This window comes from Nycticebus coucang, chromosome 19 (genome assembly GCF_027406575.1).
Source record: "Nycticebus coucang isolate mNycCou1 chromosome 19, mNycCou1.pri, whole genome shotgun sequence".
Lineage (NCBI taxonomy): Eukaryota > Metazoa > Chordata > Mammalia > Primates > Lorisidae > Nycticebus > Nycticebus coucang.
Window position 1 is genome coordinate 15,765,303 of NC_069798.1, and position 24,646 is coordinate 15,789,948.

Consider the following 24,646-nt stretch of genomic DNA (forward strand, 5'->3'; position numbering starts at 1 on the left):
GCCTCATTTGGGGAAACCTACACAAATCAATAAATTGCTTTTCTGAGCCAGCATGGGTCAGGTTTTCCTGTTACTTGCAACCCATCTTAACTCAACAAAAAAAAAACATGTAAAAGGAAACACAGGCCTAAAAGTTTTTTACTAATCATTTGGACTTTCATTTTCATAATGAAATCACATGAAAACCCACAAAATACTGGCAATACCCAGAGGGTGTTTAGGAAGGGAATTGGTTCTTTCCTCCATTTGTTAGCTTTCCTTTTTCTCTTCGTTTTTCTTTTCTTTTCCCTCTCTCAACTTCCAAAGGAAACACTTGAAAAATCCTATTTGGCTGAAGCCAAGTGCACTTTTGAACACAGTATTAGTTTTGCAGGAAGGTGCTGAGAATCTCACAATGTCAACTGTGGGGTGTCCTGCGGATTTTCCTTCCTTTTGTGGGTAATATATACTATGACCTCTTAAATGCCCATCATTATCCACCATTATAATCTGCTACCATCATCTAGTGAAGAAAACACAATCTTAACTCCCCCACTGCAAGGTGAATTCTGGGCAGGTGTCAATGTCAACTGCAGATTCCATAAGTATTACTGGATCATGTGTTCTCTTCCTTCAGTTTCTGGGACTCATTTTGAACCCTTTTTGTATCATGCATCACAGGGCGAATATTTGTAAACATCCATTCATCATGATGCTGCTAATCTAATTGTATGGTATCTGATTAAATCACATTTTGTACACATCAGGTATCTATTACATGGTGCAGTTATCCCTCTATCCACCATCACCCCTGCCTGTTATGGCACAGTTGTGCTTGTCCTTGGCTTAATTGCTCAACAGTTAAATGTATCTATCTATCAGGTACAATGTATACTGTTCTGGTGATGGGTACACTGAAAGCCCTGATTTCAGCATAATACAATTTATCTATGTAACAAAAAACAAAACACTAGTGTCTCCTAAATTTTTTGAAACAAAAAGTATATCTATAGAGAACTCAAATTTATCAACAAAAAAAGACTAAACAATCTCACCTATCACAGGGCAAGAGACATGGACAGAACTTTCTCTGAAGAAGACAGACTAATGGCCAACAAATATATGAAAAAATCCTCATCCTCCCTAATCATCAGAGAAAGGCAAATCAAAACCACCCTGAGATATCACCTAATTCCATGGAGAATAGCCCACATCACAGAGTCCCAAAGCTACAGATGTTGGTATGGATGTGGACAGAAGGGAGCACTTGTACACTGTTGGTGGGACTAATACAGCCTCTTTGGAAAGAGGTATGGGGAATCCTCAAAGAACTCAAAATAGACCTTCCATTTGACTCCGAGGTCTCATTACTAGGTATCTACCCAGAAGAAAAAAAAAAGACATTTACACTAGATTGTTTATCATAGCTCATTGTATAATCTCACCAAGATGTAGAATCAACCCAAGTGCCCATCAACCCATGAATGGATTAATTAACTGTGGTATATGTACACTATGGAATCTTATTCAGCCATAAAAAGATGGAGATTTTATAGCTTTTTTTTTGAGACAGAGCCTCAAGCTGTCACCCTGGGTAGAGTGCTGTGGCATCACAGCTCACAGCAACCTCCAACTCCTGGGCTCAAGCGATTCTCCTGCCTCCGCCTCTCAAGTAGCTGGGACTACAGGCGCCCACCAAAACGTCCAGCTATTTTTTTGGTTGCAACCATCATTGTTGTTTGGTGGGCCTGGGCTGGATTCGAACCAGCTCAGGTGTATATGGCTGGTGCCTTAGCTGCTTGAGCCACAGGCACTGAGCTGAAACTTTGTAACTTTTGTATTAATCTGGATTGGAGGACATTTTCTTCATTAAAGTATCACAAGAATGGAAAAGCAAGCATCCAATGTATTCAATACTAATATGAAGCCAGTAGATGAACTAATACACGGCCATACAAGAGAAAAGCTCAATTTTTAAAAATTTTTTTGCTTTTCTTTAATTTATTTTTTATTAGATCATAACTGTGTACATTACCGCATTTATGGGGTACAATGTACTGATTTTATATACAATTTGGAATGCTTACATCAAACTGGTTGACAAAGCCTTCACAACTCAATTTAACTTGAGTTGGGAGGAGGAGGAGGGACGCTGATTGGTTTGCTCCGTACCTAATGGCACATTGTAAACACATATGACACACCTCCTGGGGGGGGGAACACAACTGCAATGGGGACCTTACCTAAACAATGCAAACATTGTAAGCTAATTGTTTGCACCCTCATTTAATCTGAAATTTAAAAAATATATATTAAGGGTTTAGCACAATTCTTGGCCCTTGGAAATTTAAAAATCATGAAAAAAATTTATTGTTGTAGAAATTGTTGTTGCCATTATGTAGAGTAACCACAGACATCAAATTTGATATTTCTTTGTGGAATATACCAGAATTTTTTAAAAAGCCACAAAGCCAATATACATCTGCTGACACGATACAAACAAAACCAGTTAAATTTTCTGAAGTCTGCAGAATCAACTGTGTGGGATTTTTGAGACGGAACTTTAGCCCCACAAAGATTGCTTTCACTTCGCTCACTCCTCCCCCATCCTCAGCTGCACGGCCCCAAGTACAATTTATTCACAATGCCCACAGTGTCATCAATTCCTTGAAAAAAATTTTTTTCCTCCCCTCCACTGCAACAGGGACCTGGAGGGCCATGCTTGGCTGTCTTCCCCGGTGGGAGAAGGGCAGGCTGTATCCCACGTTTAGGGCTGTGCTCTTGGCTTCCCTCCCTTATTGACTACATTGTTTCGGGGATTTGACAGTGAATGTTTCCACTGATCCAAAATCCAGACAGTCTGTGAGTGCTGGGCATGTTGTCAGGGTGGCAGCTCCCATTACCAATGAGGACCTCTCCCCTGCAAGGGCCTCATGTGGGCCTCAATAGGCACCACAGTCCCTAAGCCTGGCTTTAGACGTACACACACGTAAATGTACCAAACACACACATCCTGTTCCGCGAGCTGCATAACCCTGGACGTCCATTCTCGTGATTGACGCTGTTCAGTTCTCAGGGAACGCTTCTTTAGCTCCATGTCCTAAAAACAAAAGATTACAGCCTCTGAATGCCGTGAACTGCTGATGCTTAGATTAAAAAATAGTCAACTTGTCAAATCCTCCTTCTCAGACAACATGAATATTGGGATTCCTGCATGACAAAGTACAGAGTATAGTTTCCCAAGGGTGAGAATAGTCCATTTTCTTGTTTCTGGCAGTGTTCCAACTTGGGTTCCAGCAGTAAGGAGAATCAGCAGGGTTTTGCAACAGTTGCACACGACGGTTGGGGATGACAGCAATACTGACTACTCCTAAATTCCTCTATACGAATGTTGGAAACACTATGCATTTACATAATATAAGGGGTGACACAACTCACAACACAAAAAAGAGCAATTCATATGATTAAATCCAACTAGTAGTTTGTAATTTTTCTGCAACAATTTATCATGTTGGTGCCATTATAATGCAGAACATTAAAATTTATAGGTTATTTGTAAACCTGAGCATCTCATTTTAAAAAGCAATTTCATTATAAATGCTTCAGCAAAGTTTCTTCAAGATGAAATTAATAAACTACACTCTAAGAAATACAATGATTCAAGAAAGATGGTCTAATTTGGCATTTAAGAACATAATCTTAATTTTTGTATTAACAATGTTTAATATTTGTGATTTTACTAGGGAACAAATTTATGAAAAATGATGGTTTATGAAGTTCGTGTTTGTTCTATAGCGCTATACATCCAGACGCCACCAGCCCATCAGCCGAAAAGGGAGACCTTTACCAGGACGACTAAATTCAGCCTCCTTGGACATCTGGCTGACATTCACTCATATGAAACCGTAACTTTACACTTAATTTTTCTGTTTCATTGGCACGAAATTATAATTGTCAGAACACATTTTAACTGCTTGATTTATAACTTTTAAATATTTAGGTTTATGGCATATGGGCCTCCATTTCTCCTCCTGCCCCATCGCGCAAATGTTGGTGGCCGGCCGGAGCGAGTGGCACCCGGATCCCGGAGCTCTCCCTCCAGAATCCCAGCGCTGGGCTCCCAGGAGCGGTCCGGCAGGTGTCCCGAGGCCCCGCCCCGGCGTCCACCTGCTCGAGGATTGGCTGCCTCCGAGCTAGTGGGCGGCCCCTGTGTCCGGATGAAGTTGGGGGTCGCTGGCGCGGGCTGCGCGAGGTTTCAGGCGTTGGCGGCCAAGGCGCAGGGCGCCGGCCGCACCAGCTGTTGTCCAGCCGTGTGCGCGCGCTGCAGCCCGGGCGGGGTTCCCCATGCCCTTTGCAAACCCGCTTGCTGTCCCTCTGCGCCCTTCCTCCTGCAGCTCTCCCCAGCTGTCCCGCAACTCCTGGGTCCAGCCCGTGGAGAGTCCCGGACTCCGGGCCTCGTGCGTGTCCGAGCAGCCTTGGCGCGCTGCCACCCGGTGGCCCGACCAGGGGCGCTGTGTAGGACCCGGGCTGGGAGGGGCCAGGCCGGGGCGGCGCGCGGGGGCTGCAGGAAGCGGAGGCGGCAGTCGCTGGGGGACCGGCTCCGTGGGGTTGGAGACACCCGGAAACGGATTCTGCTCCGGTGCCCGCGCCAGCCGGGTATCTCGAAGGGAGCGAGGGAGGCGGGCGGGCAGCTGCTGAGTAATCCCCGCCGCGGCGGCCCGGCGCCCACGTCCCCCGCCGCGCTGCAGCCGGGCCGCGGCTCCTCCCTCCGCTTCTCCCCTCCCCCGCCGCCCGCTCCGCTCGCCTCCCGGCAGGTAGAGCCGGACTCCGGGCGCGCACGGCGCTGCGGCGGCTGCCTCCCGACCTCGCCTCGGCCCAGCGCAGGGCCTCGCGCGCCCATGGCCGGTTCCGAGCAGCAGCAGCCGCGGCGGCGGGACGACGGAGATTCGGACTTGGCGGCGGCGGCGCCCCTGCGGGACGCGGAGCTGGCCCTGGCCGGCATCAACATGCTGCTCAACAATGGCTTTAGGGAGTCGGACCAGCTTTTCAAACAATACAGGTGACGGGCGCGCCCTGCTCCCCTGCCCCGGCTGCGCGCACCTCGTACCGGGCTCTCGAGCTTCAACCTGCGGCTGGCCCCAGGACCCCTTCCCCTTCCCCCTCCTGTCGGTCACTAATTCCCAGTCCCCACCTCGCCTCCCTCGATCTGATCTGCAGACGGCGCTTCTGCGCCTTTGCCACCTCGCGGCTTTCCGCCCCCACCCCCAGCTCCGTTGTCCTTTCCCTCCTCGGGACCTTCCGCGCGTCCTGCCCGCGCTCCCGCAGTCTTCACTCTCGCCCCCAGCCTCGCCCTCCGAGGAGAGGTATGCCCAGTGCTTGCTGGCTCCTCTTTCAGCACTTGCCCTCCTGTCAGCGAGCCTGGGACTTGCACTGCGGTGACTCCGGCTCTGGTGCTGCCCCGGCAGCCGTTGTGACACAGAGCGCTCCAGCTTCATCTGCCGGTCTCCCGCGCCTCTCATTGCTTTGCAGCGTTGTGCATTCCAGACGCTCTTATTGTTTGAAAATAGATAGGCGTAATTGCTTGCCTTAAAAATTTCAGCCCAACTCTGCCTCCTCACTTCTTTGTCTTCTAAAAAGTCAGTATTCAGAATGGGTTGCTTTTCAAGCAAGCGTCTTTATTACGAATTTCTCTACTGTAAAGAAAGGAAAATGGAGGGATTTTTAAAAATACCTAAGCATGTAAGAATGGAAGTGGGAAAAGTGAGTGCATTTAATTTTTTACTTGTCTTAAAAATAAAGAAAGAAAGCGAAAGTACTGAAACCCGTAGCTTTCTTGTGGGTGTGGAAGGAACCTTCATTTCATTGGGGGACCTGGAGCATCCGCTTTCTGGTTTTAGGAAGCAAGTTGCTTATCTGCCCTTTCAATGTTGAGAAGCCATGAGATGTTGATTAGCAGCTTTAAGGGCCATAATATGCTTCACACCCCTGAGACCCATAGTCTGGTTGGAATGAGAGGACCAATGTGCAGTTGTGATTGAGAGTCACAGTCTGTAAGAAAATGAAGGAAGAGAGAGAGAGTTTAAAAGTTCCAGAACTCAAAGTAGGGTGGTCTCCACCCAGTCAGCTTCCATGTCCTTAATGGCAAGCAAATATCTCCAAATTTAAACTTTGCACAAAAGCCATTTTGCTTTTTGTTTTCTTTTGGTCTGAAAATGAAAACTCCTTAGCTTTACTCAGAACATTTTATTTTTAAGGCATGTGAGTCTGGTTTCAAGCCAGAGTCTTACCAAAGGTTGTTGATGGAGAACTTAAAAGATTTTCTTGTCCCATATAATTTGTTTATGTAGATTTTTAGCCCTCTGAAAATGTATTTGGTGAAAAAAACTATTTCATATACTGTGCTGTGACTATTTTAGACTGCCAGTTTGTGTTGTCTAAGAGTGTCACAGAGTCCAATTTACTCTCTAGTTACTGATCAAAGGTACTTATATGTTTCAATACTTCTTGCTTTGAAATCTTCCTTAGTATTTGTTTTAATGGTCTTTTTTTCTTCTGTACTGCTTTAGTACACTTAAATATTTCCTCGTAGTTGCCTTTACATTGGAAGTATGACATTTTTGCCTTACCTAGACAGTTTTATGCACTGTTAATAGAGGGTAGATTGTCGCTCTGTTCTCAGCAGCAGCAGAGAGATGCACTTTGAAATATATTTCTCTGCGAGTATGTGGGAGGTGTCTAGGGAAGATTTACCCTGTGTAGTTACCAGCTGTCTGCTTATATTTTGAAGTGGCAACTGATGGTAAGGGAGGGGAAAAATACTGTAGTACCTGTTCTCGGCCAAGCACAGTGCTGGACACATTCTCTTATATATTCTCGAGAGACTGAGGTATATCTTACCTGGCAGTTTCATAGAGAGGGACATGAGACTCAGTTTCTAGCATGGGACGAGACACAAACACTGCAGTTCTAAATCGAGGACTCTCTTCATCTTCCCATTTTGCCTCCCTCACTACATTTATTGTATTTTGTCATCTGCTCTGCTGCCCATTTTCCAGCAATGTTCAAAAGCTTTCCGAGAGGTTGGGGGAGGGGGGGCAGAAGACACAGGTGGACAGTGATAGCGTTAGCCTATCAGCTTCCCTGTCTCTGTAATGTAGAAAGTCGTTACATTCTTTGTATCTCCAAAATGTGCTTCTGTGTTTTGGGGTTTTATTGTTTTTTTATTGTTGTTGCTGTTGCTGTTATGGGAATTTTTTTTGTTTATGTTTTGAGACAGGGTCTTACTTTATCACCCAGGCTAGAGTGCAGTGGCATCATCCTAGTTCACTGTAACCTCAAACTCCTGGGCTCCAGCCATCCTCCTGCCTCCTAAACCAGCCGTGTAAGTCGCCTGGACTAGAGGTGTGCATCACACCTGGCTAATTTTTCTATTTTTTTTGTAGAGATAGGGGTCTCTCTCTTGCTTAGGCTGGTCTCAAACTCCTGGCCTCAAGTGATCCTCTTGCCTCAGCCTCCCTCCATACTAGGATTACAGGTGTGAACCACTTCCCCCAGCCATGGAAAGCACCACCGTTAAGACTAGAGGTAGGGTCATGGACTAGAGGCCAGCAACCAGGGTTCCAATTCTATTTTGCCCGTTTTGTAGCTGCTGACTTAAGTGGCTCATAATTTGCTTCCTTGCCTATACAACAGAGGAGCAGCAATATTATTATTCACATTATGGTGTGGTTGTTAGAATTAAAAGAAATGATCCAGGGTCCTGGCACTGTGTAAGCACTCAGTGAACACTAGTGTAGTGTTTGTACCCGGTGCTTCACCCCTAGTACTGTGCTCTCTTCTTAACTGAATAGCTTGAGTAGGAGGCAAAATGTCCTGTATGCAGATAACACTTCGATCTAAGGTTTGCCTCACTTATCCCATTTGAAATATTTAAGCTCCTGTTATGCATTGGGAAACTTCTCTTTCTATTCCAAAGTTGAATGGCCTGCTAAAGGCTGAGCAGTAACTTCATGATGTTTGAGGAGCCCCTCTGGTTCTGTTTATCTGTAGAACAGGGAGAACTGAATTCACAGCTCTGCCTCCTTTTTTAAATGAATATTATTTACCATGGGAGGGCCCCCTGCTTCCCCTGATGGTAAACTTTCCAGAGACTCATTGTGACAGTTTAACAATAGAAATATATTTTGTATCTAATGTGAAGCAAGAAGGTCATTTTCTACTAGGATGGTAAGTTCCATGAGCAGCTGCTTAATGAGAAATGGTTACTTCATAGACACAGATTATCATGAAGGCTGTTCTGAACTGACAGGTGGAAAGGCTGGATAGTATAATTCAGATATTGAACAGGAGTTAGAAGCACATGCTCAGTAAAGGCCTTCTTTTGAGATGTAAGACAACTTCCTGATAGGGATTTCAAAACGTAGCTGCCACTTCTATTGGAACTATAGCAATAATGTAGTAACAAGCCTCCTGTTGGTGGTGGTGAGCTACCATCATGTACTTTGAGATGTTTTCCCAGAGGTCAGGACAGATTGGCACTGTTTCAGGGCCCTTCTGCTTTGAGCCCAAGGACATACCTTTGTAAACCATGATCCTGCCCACCTGACCTCAAATTCCTGATCTTGGCCTCTGTGCTCAGTGCTCTAATCCAGTAGGACTTAGCCCTGTGCCCCCACGCACACACTTCAATGTTCATGTGTGTGTGTGCGACACACTCAGACTTCAGGTGCTCAGGAGCTTGCTGAGACTGTGGGTAGACTGTGGGTGACAGGGCAGGTGCTAGATGCTTGGGTGCCGCAGTGTGGGGAAGACTGACAGTAGCAGGGAGGTGTAGCCACGGTGTGCTGGAGCCTGGAGGAGCAGGGAGAAGCACCAGACAGCCCTGTGCGAAGGGCGGTTTTATAGGGGGAATGATGCCTGAGCATTATGATGGGGTAGGGGTGAGGCAGTTGAACCAGATGGAGTTGGAAGGGGCAGGGAAAGATGAAAAGGACAAAGAGAGGGGTGGTGAGGTTTAAATGGAAGTCTAGGAAATGGTGAGGAACCCACCCAAGGACATAGCACGGCAGTGGGAGGAGAAGGGTCAGAATGGCATACAGCCATGCAGCCCTTTATAGGCTGCAGTTCTGGGTGGCTGCTTCTTACCACCCACAGGTTGGTGCCTATTTTGTCAATGCAGTTTTATGGGACACAGCCACACTCACTTGGTTGTGCATGGTCTGTGGCTGCTTGTGCACCATACCTGCAGAAATGACGGGTTGTGATAGAGACCATAGAGCCTGTGACCCCTAAAATATTTCTTCTCCAGGCTTTTAAGAAGAAGTCTGTGGACCCTTTATACAAACCATGGGCCTTGCAGGAAAAACTCAAAAGCATACATAGGAGATGCTGGACCAGCAGGCCCCTGAGCCTCTGCTCTCCCCCAAACTGTGTGAGACCCTTGGCGGGGAGGGGTAGGAAGGACTTGCAGGCTGCCTGTCCTTTCTGGGCACACTGGGAGCTCACAGACAGAAGCGTGTATCGGCCTTGTTCCTGGAGTCTGTAGGAGAGTCCATAGATGCAAAAATGCAAGCAGAGGAGGAGCGACTAAAACCAGGAATGGTTGACGGGAATTGGCGGGAGATGAGGAACTCGTATTTGGCTTTTTCCATCCTCTTTAACTCTGTGGTATGTTTGTAAAAAGGCTCATCTTTTTTCCAACTATTGCATGTCTGGAAGGATCCCAATTAAATACTCATTAAAGATTCATTTGGCTTAATTGGGATTCTTTTTAAAATGCAGCTGTCTGTAGAATACAGGGAAAGAGGAAAGGAAATTATCAGGAAAAAAGTACCCATGCCGTAGTGTGCATTTGTGTGTACACTTGTACACACACAGAAAGTTAAAGAAGTGAATCCTTAAAGGAATCTGTGTGCTCCAAGTCATGTAGACAGTCATCCCTCGGTATCCATAGGGGATTGGTTCCAGGAACTCCCAAAGATAGCAGAATCCTCAGATGCTCAAGTCCATGGTATAAAATGGTGTCTGCATGTAACCTATTCACATCCTCCTGTGTACTTTAAATCATCTCTAGACCATTTATATTATCTACGGCAATGTGAATACTATGTAAATAGTTGTTAAACAATATTGTTTAGGAGATGACAAGAAAAAAAGTCTGCACATGTTCAGTACAGACACAGCCATCCATTTTGGGGGGAATACTTTTGATATGTGGTTGGTTAAATCCATGGACGAGGAAACCACAGATAACAGAGGACTGATTGTGTTGGATGAGCAGGAGAGTTCAGCGAGATTTCCTTCTTTCCCTAACTTAATTGGGAGAAGCTACATTGAGTGAAATGAAGTTTAGGGAAGTATAAGGAAAGAAAGGAAAAGAGAAGCAATAATGGAACACCCAGGGTCCAGCCCAGGTACAGGAAACCCCTGGTGGCTCCCCAAACGCACCATGATGTCTCAGGAGTCTGTAACTTTTACACAGTCTGTTTAGCTCCTAAAACACCATTTCACACCTGATTTCCTTTGCCAGGGGAACCCTCCTACTTACTCTGCATTAGGAGAGGGTAATGCGGAGAGGAGCTCAGGGGAAAGAGAGGGTCTCAAAGAGGTGGACAGGGTAGCGGGCTGCGCTGCAGGGATGAACCTTCCTTCCACTCGGAAACTGCTTAGCACCAGCTGGAACCCGGGAAGCGGGTGGAGTTGGAAGGAGGAGCTGGTCTCTGTCTTAGACGGATCTCTGTCCGTGTACTCCATTCCTAAAGTCACCAGGCTGCTGCCCATTCTGCAGCACAGGTCCCATTTGGAATCGGACAGGCTTTTTGTGGGCTGCCCTGGGGGGCTCGGGTGGGGTGGAGAATGCATTCCAGTGTCTGCACTACTGACTGAATACACATATAAAATGATTTATGAATGTGCTGTGTAAGAGGAGAGAGCCATGACTTCTTGCAATCGGCTTGAAGATTGAGATAGGGCTGCTCGGGTGAAGACATCTGGCGGCCTGCCATCCGAGCCGTCCCCTAACCAAGGCTGCTTTCTCCATTTCTTCCCTCTTGCTCAAGAATTTCGGAACACCAGCAATATGTATACAGATACACACTCCTGTCTGACAGGGGAACTGTCAGTATCACGGAGAGCCCCTGGGGAGTCAGGAAGTCCCTGTCTCCAACACCTGCACTCATGATTGGAGTGTCTCGGGACAGGACAAAGGCGGGAGGCAGGTCTTCCCTTTTAGGAACCATCACTTCATGTCTTTATCCAAATCCACCTCTAAGAGAGTGACTTTAACATTTAGTCCTGCCCGTAGCTGTAATATCTGTGAAATCACTGGGTTCGGTGACTTTCCCCCTCCTCAGACACATCAAAATAAACACAGAATCGTCTGTTCTCTTTGGTGGTTGCTGTGGGGCAGCCCGCCCCCACCGCTGGCGTTGCTTATATTTTGCTCTTTATTTCATCCCCCCAAAACTCTGTCCCCCCTGAAGCAGAAGGACGTGGAGAGGCCACCCAGGGTCTCACAGCAGTCGATGGCAGTGCTGAGGTTGGAACTGGGTCCCCTGGCCCCAGTCCGGGTGTGACCATTGTGCACACCAGCTCTCTTCTGGGACTTGTACAGTGAAAGGAGCACAGAGGGAACTGCGTGACCTTTTTGTGGAAGTCTGAGCTGTGCCTTCCAGAACGAGACACACCTGGCTGGGGCGGGGGGCGATGCAAAGTATTTCAGCACACCCAGGGTGGAAGGGACGAGGGGACAGGATGAAGTGTGTGAGTGTCCTGTCCAAGCCATCAGGGCAGGATCCCCCGGCAGTCTGGGAGTCGTGCCCAGACACCCGGAGGCTACTGATCAAACCACCGGAGAGATTTGCCTTCAGGGAATGTGGCACCTCAAGCTTTAGACCCTTTACAGCTCCCAGTCTTCTGAATTGATAAAACCCAGTGCCCAGACTGGCATAAGATGTCCTGTGATCTGGCCCTGTCTGCTTCATCCTGCTGCCCTCGTCCCTTCCACCTGGATGTGCTGAAATAGTTTGCATCCCGCCCCCCTGCACCCCACCCACCACTCCCAGCCAGATGTATCTTGTTCTTGAAGACACAGCTCAGATTTCCACAAAAAGGTCATGCAGTTCCCCTTGTGCTCCTGCAGCATCCCACCTTCCCTCTATCCGGCACTGGCATTGCAGTGAAATTGTTGTCAGGTCTGCCTGTCTGTACGAGAGGGCCGCTGTGGAGGGATGAGGAATCCCTGGGCTTCTTGAGGGTGCTGGAGTTCTGTGTGGCCCGAGATGCCACCGCAGTCTGGCAACTCCCCTGTCCCTGCTGTCAGCAAGTGTAGCCCAGGGCAGCTGCCCTTCCGGAGCTCTGACATCCTGGGTTCCTCATCACCCCTCCCACAGTGACATCATGGGCATGTGTCTTAATCTAATTTGAGGTGCTCCAGGGAGGCCCTAAAGTTGATGTTCTACTTTTGAGCAGGTGCTAGGGCACCATCTGGCCTTGTCTCCACATCCCAGGCTGCCCTGTGCTGAGCAGGGGCAGTGGGGAGTCTGAGTCTTATTCTGCAACTTTATTTCTGATAAAGTTCTTCACATCCCAGAGCTGCTGCTGGACACACGTGAGCCTTGAGGGACTCTGTGGGGAGAGTGTCAGCTGCGCCTGGCCCAGGCAGGTGTAACTCTGGATTGTAGCTCTTTAAGCGAGCTGTCCCCTGCTCAGTGTTCTGTGAAGTGACAAGGAGACCAGTCTTAACTGGCAGAGCTTTTGCTTCTGGCATCTGGTCACTTACAGGGCTCTGGGATACCCCTGGGCAGGAGTATCTCATGATCTGTCATCTGCCTTTCTGGAATGAGAAGGCAGGAATGTTGCTCCCAGACTCCAAAGCCCTGTCCTGAGTTGCAGGAAGAACTGGTCCCTAGAAGAACCTGGCGGCTGGGAGGTGACGCGCTCTACAGCAGGGCATCTGGGCACAACCAGGCCTGATGCCCTCTTTTGATAACAAATACTTTGAACTTCTCTTTTTATGATCCTAAAATGAAATTGATAGATGAAATAACGTACCCACACATCCATAGAATATCCCAATCATATTATAAAGGAGAAGTAGAAATTCCTAATTTAAAAACTCCTATATTTAAAAAGTATAAATGCTCAACACACCTTCATCAGCAGATCAAATGGAGTAGTTATAACAGATGCTTGCCCCCATGTACAGTGAATAAATTTGGATTTAGGAGAAGCCATTGCATAGAAGGAGAGAAATGAGATAGTGGATGTGTTTAAAATAAAGGCAGTAACAGACCAAACTTACCTGTACTGAAGTAGGGATGACCTGCCCAGGAAAAATACTGTCAAGGTAGAGAAAATGAGAATCCTGAGATTTTTGTAATGAACCAGGCCTTCTTTGTCAGAACAATTAATTCCCTGTGTAAGGACAGGAGACGTGTGCTGACAAATGTCTTAGAAAATATATCCCATCATTAAATATCTCCATAAACCAAAAACTGTAGAGGCCATTGCCTTTAATAGTTATCTAAGTTTAGCAGGTGAATTGAAAGATAAATTGATAGGGCAATTGGGTGGTGGCTGATGCCTGAGGACTGCTTCAGAGATAAGGTTGCAGAATAAGACTCAGACTCCAAATAAGTAATTTTAATATATAATTTTCATGGCATAAATTTCAGTATCCTACAAATTCTTAAGAATATTGGATGGCAAAACAAAATAAATTTATTAATGAAATTCATTGGTTTCCAGTATTTCCTGTATCTTCCCGTGATTTACTTGGCTTCAAATATGTCAAAAGGTACTTTCAGGCTCCCTGGTAAATACTGGCATGTGATAGCTACAAATGCAGGGAAGTTTACCGGTGGTGTGTTGACAACTCAGATATCACAAGCAGTGTGACAGGATTTTCCAAAATTGTGAACAGATCTTGATAAAGTGTATATATAAGCAGCACAAGGATTAGGTTGTCTTTCTATGTAAATCGGGATAGATTCTAGAACTAAATAATCATAAAACAGTTTTTCATCCAAGTGAACTTCAAGGATCAGTTCAGAAGTTGTGCAGAGTGTGAGGTATTGTGCTAGATGATCTCACACATTGCAGGGTGCCCTGAATCCTTGGTCTTATTCCACTACAGTCATCGGGTCACCCCCCAAATGGCACCACAGGCCTGTGTTGAGAAGCACTGAGCTTGGTGCTAGAAGAGTCAGGGCCATGTTTGGTGTATGCAGCAGAATCTCCCAGTTGCTTGGAATAGCACAGTGGTGGGGTCTTTCTGCGGACAAAGTAGGGCTGCAGGACAGGGAGAGGCTACCCAGACTGGCACAGCTGTAGCTGAAGGGACACGGTGGGAAAGGGAGTGCCTCTATTGCTCTGGCGACCACAGGTGCCGGGGAAGCCACCAGGCGTAGGTTGCCTTGAGGATTGAGGATCCCCCAGTGTTGAGCCCCATAAGTGACACTGCCCTGAAGCACCAGCTCTTCTCGGTCACACACACGCTGCTTACAGAGCCCAGAAAGTCCCAGGAAAGGATGTCAGAACTGGTTCTTCTGTCCCTTCCTGTGAATGCAGAACCATGGAGGTCTCTTCTTTTCTTTTTTTTTTTTTTTGAGACAGAGTATCACTTTGTCACCCTGGCAAAGTGAGTGCCATGGCATCACAGTTCACAGCAACCTCAAACTCTTGGGCTGAAGTGATTCTCTTACCACAGCCTCCCCAGTAGCAGGGATTACAGGTGCCCCCCCCATCTTACCCAGCTATTTTTAGAGGCGAGGTCTCACTCTGGCTCAGGCTGGTCTTGAACCTGTGAGCTCAGGCAATCCACCGGACTTGGCCTCCTAGAGTGCTGGGATTACAGGTGTGAGCGATTGTGCCCAGCCCGAGCTTATGGGACCTGTGTCTCCTTCCTCAAGGGGGAAGGTGACTATATTTTCCTGCCCTGATCCTGTTGGTCTCCCTAACTTTTTTTCTTGAGAGACAGGATCTTATCCTGTTGCCCAGGCTGGAGTGCAGTGGTAGGATCATAGCTCACCACAGCTTCAAACTCCTGGGCCCAAGCCATCCTGCAACCTTGGCCTCCCAAAGTGCTGGGTTTGCAGGTGTGAGCCACTGCATGGGTCCTCTTCCTAACTTTGAATCTCAGCATGCAAACTAGTCCATATCTTTCCCAGGAAGTGAGCAAGTGTTTTGCTAAGCAGATTATGTAAATTAAAGACAATTTTTTTTTTTAATTAAAAAGAGTCAAATTGCCAGGAATCAGGGCACAGTTGCCTTGAAGTTCCGTAGCCAAGGGGCCCATGAAAGGGATCCCTTAAAATGTGAGGGAATAAGGTAGAATGCCTCCTTCTGATTTTCTGTTATGCTTGTATTAGAAGCAACTAGGAAAGAAACCCACGTGATTTAATCTCTTGCAGGGCACCTTGATACACAGACATAGGGAGTTTTCTCTGGCCCCACCCTTAACCATGCCATTAATTGTAACCATAATGCATATTAGCTCAACCTGTTCTTACATGCTTGCATGCACCAGAATGCTCCTTTTTGGGTGGGGCTTTTCTAGGAAAATACTAGTCTGAGGATTCAGCGTCTCACTGCAAGTGCCTACGGTGGAGTTGTCTTTGCTGCTGTTCTGACCTGGGCCTTTTTACCAGGTAAACAGTTGTGTCTCGCTTTGGGATTGCACTTTCTTGCCTCATCTGTGCCATAGCTCTTGTTTAAATTTTACTTTATCCAACCTTTTTGCTTTTCTGCCACCCATCAGAAGAAGAAGAATTGTCTTGGGCCACATGTTAAATGCACAACCACTAATGACAGCCGATGCGCCCGAAAAAAGGTCCACACATATTTTTCACAACATCTGGCAAGACAGATAAGCAAAACAGTCCTCAGATAATCTGTATGTGGCCCTTGGCCACAGGTGGGACACCCCTTTAGGAAAGATCACAGATTTACCTATGTCTGAATCATTTTGTCTCCATCACAGGCAAAATTTTTGGCACTATTCTAAGAGGACAGCTAAAAGAGAGAAAATGACTTTTTGTGTTCAAATGCAAGCGATTCGTTAAGAAGCAATTGGATTAAGCTAAAATCCATGGTGCACGGCCTTTCTAGGATTGCTCCCAGGAGAATGAGTCACTGGCAAGGCTTTGAATGCTTTTTTGCCCCTCATTTTGAACAGCACAGTGCAAAAATCTCAAGTTATGTATTGTCAACTGATCTCTGGAACAAGAAAGAACTTGATGTCTTTCTATCTTGCAAATCATGCTCATGCTTTTCTTTGCTTAGGTCTGAAATAGAGAAGCACATTGAATTCATCAGCTGTACACTTGTCTGGTGTGACTCTTAACTGTCCAAGGCTAGAATGGGTTTGGTTTTGTAGGTCTGCAGTGGTTGCAGTCACTGGGCTTCTGACTTCCCTCCACATCATAGCCAGGTTTGCACTTGAGTGTAGCTGCTCAGAAAAGGGTTTTGTGTACACCTGGTGTGCCATTTGCTTCAGCTGTCAGCCATGTGGATTCACATGCTGTTTGGTTATTTCTGTATTGATAATGGTGCATTACTTTGAATTATCAAAATTGCAAATTGAGCTAGAAATTATTCCTCTTGAAATAGCACAGACAAAAATATGGAGGAAAGGGAAAGGGCGGTGGGAGGAGGGGAAATAGTTGTCTAAGTAGTTTAGCCAAGTGTTGGGACCTGCTATGATAGAATTCTCAGAGATTCTTGTCCTGGATAAATCGCCAATGTAAAAATAACAAAAAAGGAAAGAATGCTTTGGTGTTTTTCTCTAGCCCGAGTACAACATGTTGGATCTGGGGTAGGCTTATGAGAGGAAATAGTTGAGACTGACGTGAAATTGGGGGCTTTTCTCTTTATAGAAGAATGTGGAATTGTAAAACAAAACCTTATCGAGGAGTTATCATATCCAAAAAGTTACAGTTAAGGAAGCTTAAAAATAGTGAGTAAACCCAAGTGAAATATTCTTGACCTGTGTTCTAAAAACTAAAGGAAAGTAGATGCCTTCATAGAAGTTCAGAGGCATTTACTGAAAACTAGTTTACTAAAACTTTGTTATGAAGATTAAATGCTTAGCTTCACTTTGAAATGCCTCCTAACTGAAAAATAGAGAAATCTCCCAAAGTTTCTAAGTGATTATCTAAAATAAATTAGTATTTGGATTGCTTGTATGAATAGATGAGTTAAGGTCCCCGAGGTATTCATGCAATTTGTAGGTCATTGCCACAAATAATAAAGGGATCATCTCATAACTTAAAGATGAGAAAATAATGAAAATATTGCGATCAATTTCATCGACTTTTAAATAGTCCTTGCTGAAAGATGGGTTGGAAAGTCTTTTTAGTTAGTTGGAAATGTGGTTCAGATGTTCTTTTGTGAGTTTTTGCTTATCAGTGCTGTCTCCATGTGCTATTAGCATAGGATGGAGATAATTGTTTTCCTTTTTATTTGTGTGACTTAAGACAAAGAACCGATGTTGATGAGTTAGGAAGATATTTAATGGACATTCATGACAAATTAAGGGAAAGTATAAACTGATCTGAAGAATTCTTTTCGGAATATATCCAGTAATGACCATCAGGATTTAGCAGTAAATGAATGTGAATTAAGCAAATGTAGAGAGAAACCTGAAAAAAGTTAGAAGTGGCACAGTCTTACAAGCCTACAGCACCTCTGGACCTTTGCTTGAATTACTGCACAGGCAAATAGTGATGGTGGACGGGGATCCTGTGGGTCAGGCTCACTGTTAATGCGCCATTGTGCCTTTTGTATTTCATCCTTAATCCCCAATTTCCTCAACGGTCCCAAAAAGAAGTGTTATAATTGTCACTCTGCACATGACTAAACAAAGGTTTCTTAATTCTGGGTTAAAGAGGTTGTGAGTGGACGATCTGCTCCCAGCCCCAGAGTATGCTCTATCCTCCAGGAGAAGCCTGTTATGCTGAATACTGCCGTGCAGATCCAGTGACTCTGTGGGCATTTGCTTACCCCTGATCTCCTCCTGCGCACTTGGTCTTCCTGCAGGGCTCCTAAGCACAGTGGATGCCACCAAGTGAAACCTGGCCGAGCATCCTAGAAGGCCCTCTTGGCTCCTCCCTCTTACCATTTATGTCACTGGTTTTCTCTCCCAAGTGCTGGTTGATGCATCCACTTCTGTCCACCTTCACCACTACCTCCTCGTCCAGGCTACCTTCACCTCTCTGTGACAGGGGCCCCGGGCCAGCTGATGTCCTTGTATTGTCTCTGCCCCTCTTCCAGTGGAGTGGTCTTTTCATCAGTTGCATGCCTATCTGCTGAAAACTCTTCATGGCATCCGTCTATGGCAGGCTGAAAATTGGTCCTGCCATTTCATATCCGTTTCATATCCATGTCCTAACCCCTAGAACCTCTAAGCATTACCTTCTAAAGTAAAAAAAAAAAAAAGGTGCCTCACAGATGTGATGGAGTTATGCCTCGGGAGATGGAGAGATTGTCCCGGGTTATCTGGGTGGGCCCTAAATGCAATTGTATGTACCCTTGCAAGAGGGAAGCAGAAAGAATTTTACACACACAAAGGAGAAGGTGAAAAGCATATCAACAGATTGAAGATTAAAGCAAGGGCTGCCACAAGCCCTGGAATGCAGGCAGTCACCAGAGGCTGGAAGAGGCAAGGGGTGGGTTCTCCGCCAAAGCCTCTGGAGGGAGTGTGGTCCTGCCGACACCTCGATTTCAGCCCAGTGAAATTGGTGTCTGCCTTCTGGCCTTCAGAAAGAAAACATTTCTGTTGTCTTAACCCACCAAGTTTATGGAAATGTATTACAGCAGCCAAAGGAAACTGATGAAACCTCCCATTACTCAGGATTAGGACCCGAATGCTTGGGAGGATCAATCTGGTATAGCTTTGCCTCATAACCCCAATAACATGGCTCAGCTTTCAGCTACCGCTGTGAGTAACAGCAGACAAGCTGCCGGCCACAGAGCACCGTGTACGTAATAGGTACCCATCATGATCAGTGACCAGTGGCACCAGCCTCGGCTTGTAATCCCGTGCTGCGCCTCTGCCATTCAGTTCACAGACAGCAAAGTATGTCCTTGTGTTGCCTCCTTGTCTCCTAGTGAGAAACCCACATGGCATTGTACAAAAATGCATAGTTGAAAGAAGGGTTTGACCAACTAAGAAAAAAATGCACCAAAAAAGAAATAGTGATAATGCTGAGAGTGAAATTTGAATCAAATATAAATAGAAGGAACAGCTGACCTGGGAAAGTTGACACTGTCACCATTCGAGGGACTCTGGACAAGCACTTAATGGAGATGAGTCTGTAGATATAAAAGGGAAAGTGGTTATAAAGAAAAAGACAAAGATGTCCCGGAGGAGGTGACACTGGCAAAAATCCCATTAAAGGAACCCTCGAAGATGCTTCATAACATTGAAAGCTAAGGCTAAAATGTTGGAAGCCGATCCAGACTGTGTGAGCAGCATCACAATTCAAACCCGCAAAAATGCTGACTCTGCATCCTAAGTTAGCTGGAAAAAAAAAAAAAAAAGGAAGTTTTGTTTAAACAGCTCTGGAGAGTTTTTTACAGAAAAGGAAACCCTTTAATGTTCAATGTTTCTAATGTTTTAAGTTACAGTCTAATAAATAAATACTAGTTTGCTATTTCTTACTGCCTTTTATGTTTATAAATGATAGAGAGTTTGAGATCAGCCTGAGCAAGAGCAAGACCCTATCTGTACTAAAAATAGAAAAAAACTAGCTGGGCATTGTGGCAGATGCCTTATAGTCCCAGCTCCTTGGGAGACTGAGGCTGGAGGATTGTTTGAACCCAGGAGTTTGAGATTGCTGTTTGCTAGGCTGACACCATGGCACTCTAGCCTGGGCAATAGAATGAGACTTTGGCTCAAAAAGAAAAAAAAATTGAATTCTCATTATTTTCATTTTAAACTAACCATTTCTTGACTGCCTACTGTATTCAAGTCACCCTTATAGGTCCTGAGAGGACAAATGTGAATAAGATTCATCCAAGCAGTTTATGGTTTGAGCGGAGGAGTCCCAGCATGAGAATAGTAATAATAGCAGTTCTGTTGTACTGGTTGGGCTGCCAAAATGAGATGTCAAAGACTGACTGGGTGACTTAACACAGTGGCCCCCAACCTTTTTGGCATCAGGGACCAGTTTCATGGAAGACAGTTTTTCCACAGACTGGGGTGGAAGAGATGGTTTCAGGATGATTCAAGTACATTACAGCTCCACCTCAGATCATCAGGCACAGATTCTCATAAGGAGCGTGCAAGTTAGATCCTACCCATGTGCTGCAGTGAAAACTAGGGTTCACAGTCCTCTGAATCTGATCCAGGGTTTATCCAGCCTCAGGCGGTGATGCAGGCTTTAGGGAGCAGCTGTAAGCACAGATGAAGCTTCCCTTGCTCACCCAACGCTCACATCCTTCTGTGGGGCCAAGGTGGGAGGGCTGGGAGGAGAGGTTGTGGACCATGGTCTTAAACAACAGAAATTATTTTCTCACCCTTCTGGAGGCTGAAGTCTAAGACAAGGTCACCAGCATCGCCGGGACCTGGTGAGGGCTCTCTCTCTCCCTGCCTTGTAGATGGCCACCTTCTCTCTGTGCGCTCACGTGGCCTTGTCTTTAAGTGGGAGGTGGAGAGAGAGAGAGGAAGAGAGAAAGGGAGAGATACCTCTTCCTCTTCTTATAAGGACGCCAGTCTTCTCAGAGTAGGACCCTATCCCTGTGACCTCATTTGACTTTGATTACCTCCTTAAAACCCATCTCTAGATAGAGTCACATTAGGGTTAAGGCTTCAGTGAAGGACTTTGGGGAGAACACAGTTCAGACCATAGCACAGGGACACCTGTCACTTACTGGTGACCTCCAGCATGCCAGGCACTGTGCTGAGTGTTCTCATTCAGTCCTTCCTCTGAATCTGTGAGGTTGGTACTATTATGTCCTCCTATTTTACAAGTGAGGAAATTGAGGCAAAATAATCAAGTTGTTTTCCAAGGACACCCATCTGGCAGAGTCAGGACTTGAAATAAGGGCCATGGGAATCGAGGGAACGTCAGGAGAAGTGCCTTGGGGCCCTGGGGCAGAGCCAGCATCCTCCCAGCAGGCATCTGCTGTGTTCAGGGTCAAGCTGTTCTTTGGCAGCCTGGAGAAGTGTGTATTACTAATAAAAGTAATGACGGAAGTTGATGTGGGTCAGTTAGGTGTGTCTGTGTTATACACAGAATTTGTAGCCTGTCCCACTTGGGTTGTAGGGAGCCACTGGTAACTTTTAAGTGGAGGAGTGACATAAGACTTCTGTTTTAGAAAACCAGTTCTACAGGCAACATACACTGTTAAGTCTGGAAGCAAGAAAACAAGTTACAAACCAATTGTCATAGCTCAGGTGGGAGCTGGGGCAGGTGGGGGAGATACCTGTGTAGGCTGTAGGCAGGGCTCCTATTTGGTTTTGATTTAATTTTTGGTTGTGGTGGGGAGGAAGGAGGAGGAATTGAGGCTTTTCTGGGTGACTAGCTGTGGAGTCATTGTTGCCGATGAGAGAAGAGAGAAGGAATACAGGAAGTGGAACAAACGTGAAGGGTTAAGTAATGTCAAAAGTTCTTTACTGATCCGTCACCAATTGGTAAATGTAACATCAACTATTTTAACTGTCTTGGAAAAGAAATGTATATGGTACCGTGAATTTTGTAAAAGGACTTGGAGTAGTTAGGAGAGTATGTTGGAGGCCTCTTAACTCACTGTGATTGAGACAACTGGTGATTAGTTATTTAAGCAGTAGGGGTAGGGCGCAGTGGCTCACACCTGAAATCCCAGCACTTTGGGAGGCCAAGACAAGATGATTGCTTGAGGTGGGGAGTTTGAAACCAGCCTGGGCAACATAGACTCTGTTTCTGCAAAAAATATTTTAAAAATTAGCTGGACATGGGGGGCACATGCCTATAGTCCTAGCTACTCAGGAGGCTGAGTCAGGAGGACTACCTGAGCCTAGGAGTTGAGTTATAGTGAACTATGATGAGGCCATGGACAAAGAAAGAGACTCTATCTCAAAAAAAAAAATTAGTTAAAACAGAATTATAAAAATGAATTAACATCAGCAAACATTTTGTTCTGACTTTTGATATAGGTTAAGGCCTATGCTTTGTGAGTTTGGTGATAGATTTTTTTAGTTCCACTTTCCTGCATAAGTCACATCTATTATGCACTCCTGTGACTTTCAGTGTTGGGGTCTTTAAAGTTGAGCAAGAGGTTAAAATCATTTGCAAAGGCCATCTGGATGGATGGTCTTGTGAGTCTTTTACATGACTTTGCTCTCACCTAATCCTAAAGCGAGTTCTAAATTCATCTGCCCTTTTCAAATTGTTTCAAAAGCATTTGTATTTCACATATGTAACACTTTTTGTATCCTTATTTAATCTATTTACATAATTAAACAATTTTTACATTATACACCAAGGCAATATATATAACAGTTGTTATATAACAAGAAGGCGCAAACACATTTGCAAATAATCACTAAGGACTCTCAGTAAGCATGCGGCTTAACTAGTAGGAAGAAAAGCCCACTAGCTTGAGTATTTAATAGGTGAAGGACATCTATTTCTCTCCCTCTGCCATTGGTTAATCCAGAGATTTAGGTGAGTGAAGATTGGTTAAGTGAGTTTCCACTGTGTGTGCATGTCTGCGCGCGCGCGCGCGTGTGTGTGTGTGTGTGTGTGTGTGTGTGTATAAAACACAATTATAGCCATTTATTTGAAATAGTAGTACTATATTTTGGGGAGCTACATTCTAAATTATTGACGATGTTTAGGATAGTTACAAAGAAGAAATGTAGATTGTAGGAAACATTTGCAATGCTAGTTTAAAATGAAACTGGCATTAGTGGAATTTCTCATTAGATACAGTAGTAAAACAAAATATACTGAGTTTAAGAAAAAAAGTGGGGAACTTGAGGGTCTGTTGGATTACTAGAAAGAGATAAATAGAAGTATTTTCTTTTGAAAATCAGGTATACATCTGTTATTTCATAATTTGTATCTTCTTAGAGTCCTAATACCATCAGTTAAAATGATCATTGCTTCAGAGTGAGCCCACCTACTTTCTGGCTATGCTGAAAGCACAGCTAATTATAGCTTCTAAAACAGCCTGGGCATATAGGCCATTATAGTAGAAACTCATTTATTTTTCCCTTGATGACAAGATTAGCATTGATTAGCCAGCACAGATGAGAATGCTGGTGGCTTTTAAGAAAGCTTGTCCCCACCTTGCAGTGATTTCGTGTTTGTCAGAGCTATCGAGCTTGGCTGGGCAGTGGGGAAAGCACCCAGCCAGTGGCCCAGGGAGCTATCGATAGTATAAGAGAAGGGCCAGAAGTGTCACTTGCCAGCTCAAAAAAGACAAGCAAATGTAAGATGTAGCAAGTGCTCTGGGATATGCTCCTACAGGAGGTACTGGCATGGGCTGTGAGGTTAGCCATAGCTGGTTGGTATTCATGAAATAAAGATCTTGGGCACTTCTTCCCTGCCTTCTGTTGCCCTGATTACTCTGCTTATTTTCACCATGGGGAAAAATTGAACCTCCTAATAGTTTGATGGGTGTACTGTATCATTTTTCTTTTAAAAATGTAAGCTATTTTAAGTATACAAAAAGTATAGCATATTTTAAACAAATAATGGGTATCGTTCACATTCAGAATTAATAAATATTAATATTTGCCACATTCACTTCAGATATTTTTAGAGAAATAAGACATTGCAGATATAATTCAAGTCTCCTTTACCCAGTACAATTCCATTTTCCTCTTTCCCTCCCCAGAGGTAGCCAGATAAAATAAAGTATTTTATTCCTCTAGTGCACATTTCTAACCATAAAGAACATATAAGTTTGTTTTCAAATTTACGTAATGAGTAAATTTCAAATTTGCAGTTTTTGGAACCCAATTTCTAATAATTAAAGTCTACCCATGTTAATATATATAAATCAAGTGCAATCATTTTAACACTTAAATCAAGTTTTATCATATATAAATATATGAGTACTTATTCATTACTCCACGAATATCCATTTAGGTGGGTTCCATTTTTGTGGGAGCCCAACCAAGTTTCAGCAAACATCTTTGCATACATTTTTACCCACATGTGCAGAATGGTTGGGGGTATGCGTCTGCACGTGGAATTGTTTGGTCTAAGAATCGGTGATACCATGTATAGCCAAGTCTCTCTCTATGGATTTAGACAGGGGTGGGCTTATAGTCTTCTCTTTAATTCATCTTCTCTCCTCTATAGGACATACTTTAATTTTAAGATGCAAAAAGACTACAAAGCAGAAATGAATATACTCTATTTATTTACACAGTATAAATAAGGGATGTGCCTAATGACATTTAGGGTCTCAAAGGCTTTTCAAGTAGCCAGTCTTTTATTGAGAATTCCCTGTGTGCTGAAGCACCGTAGAGGCGGTTTCAGAGCAGTTACTGTGACTCTCACGGAGATGTCCGTGTGTGCAGGGCCAGCAGAGCAGTGCATGGTGGGGACAAAATAAATGAAATAATAAGGATGAAATAAGGCACAGTCTCTATCCACTAGAAATACAAAGTCTAGTTGGGATTATACAGTATACACATATGAAAGATACATATTTATACACTAAACTAAGAGTA

The 24,646-nt window shown here is 44.9% G+C and overlaps 1 protein-coding gene across 1 annotated transcript in view; it reads left to right on the top strand.

The window, feature by feature from the left end:
• The first annotated feature begins 2,010 nt into the window (after positions 1-2,010).
• The window catches only part of TTC39C (tetratricopeptide repeat domain 39C), a 121,416-nt gene continuing 98,780 nt past the window's right edge, over positions 2,011-24,646 (top strand). The window contains exon 1 of the mRNA XM_053571984.1: positions 2,011-5,038. Within this exon, the coding sequence (XP_053427959.1) occupies positions 3,984-5,038 (1,055 nt within the window). The 5' untranslated portion in view covers positions 2,011-3,983. The remainder of the gene's footprint in view (positions 5,039-24,646) is intronic.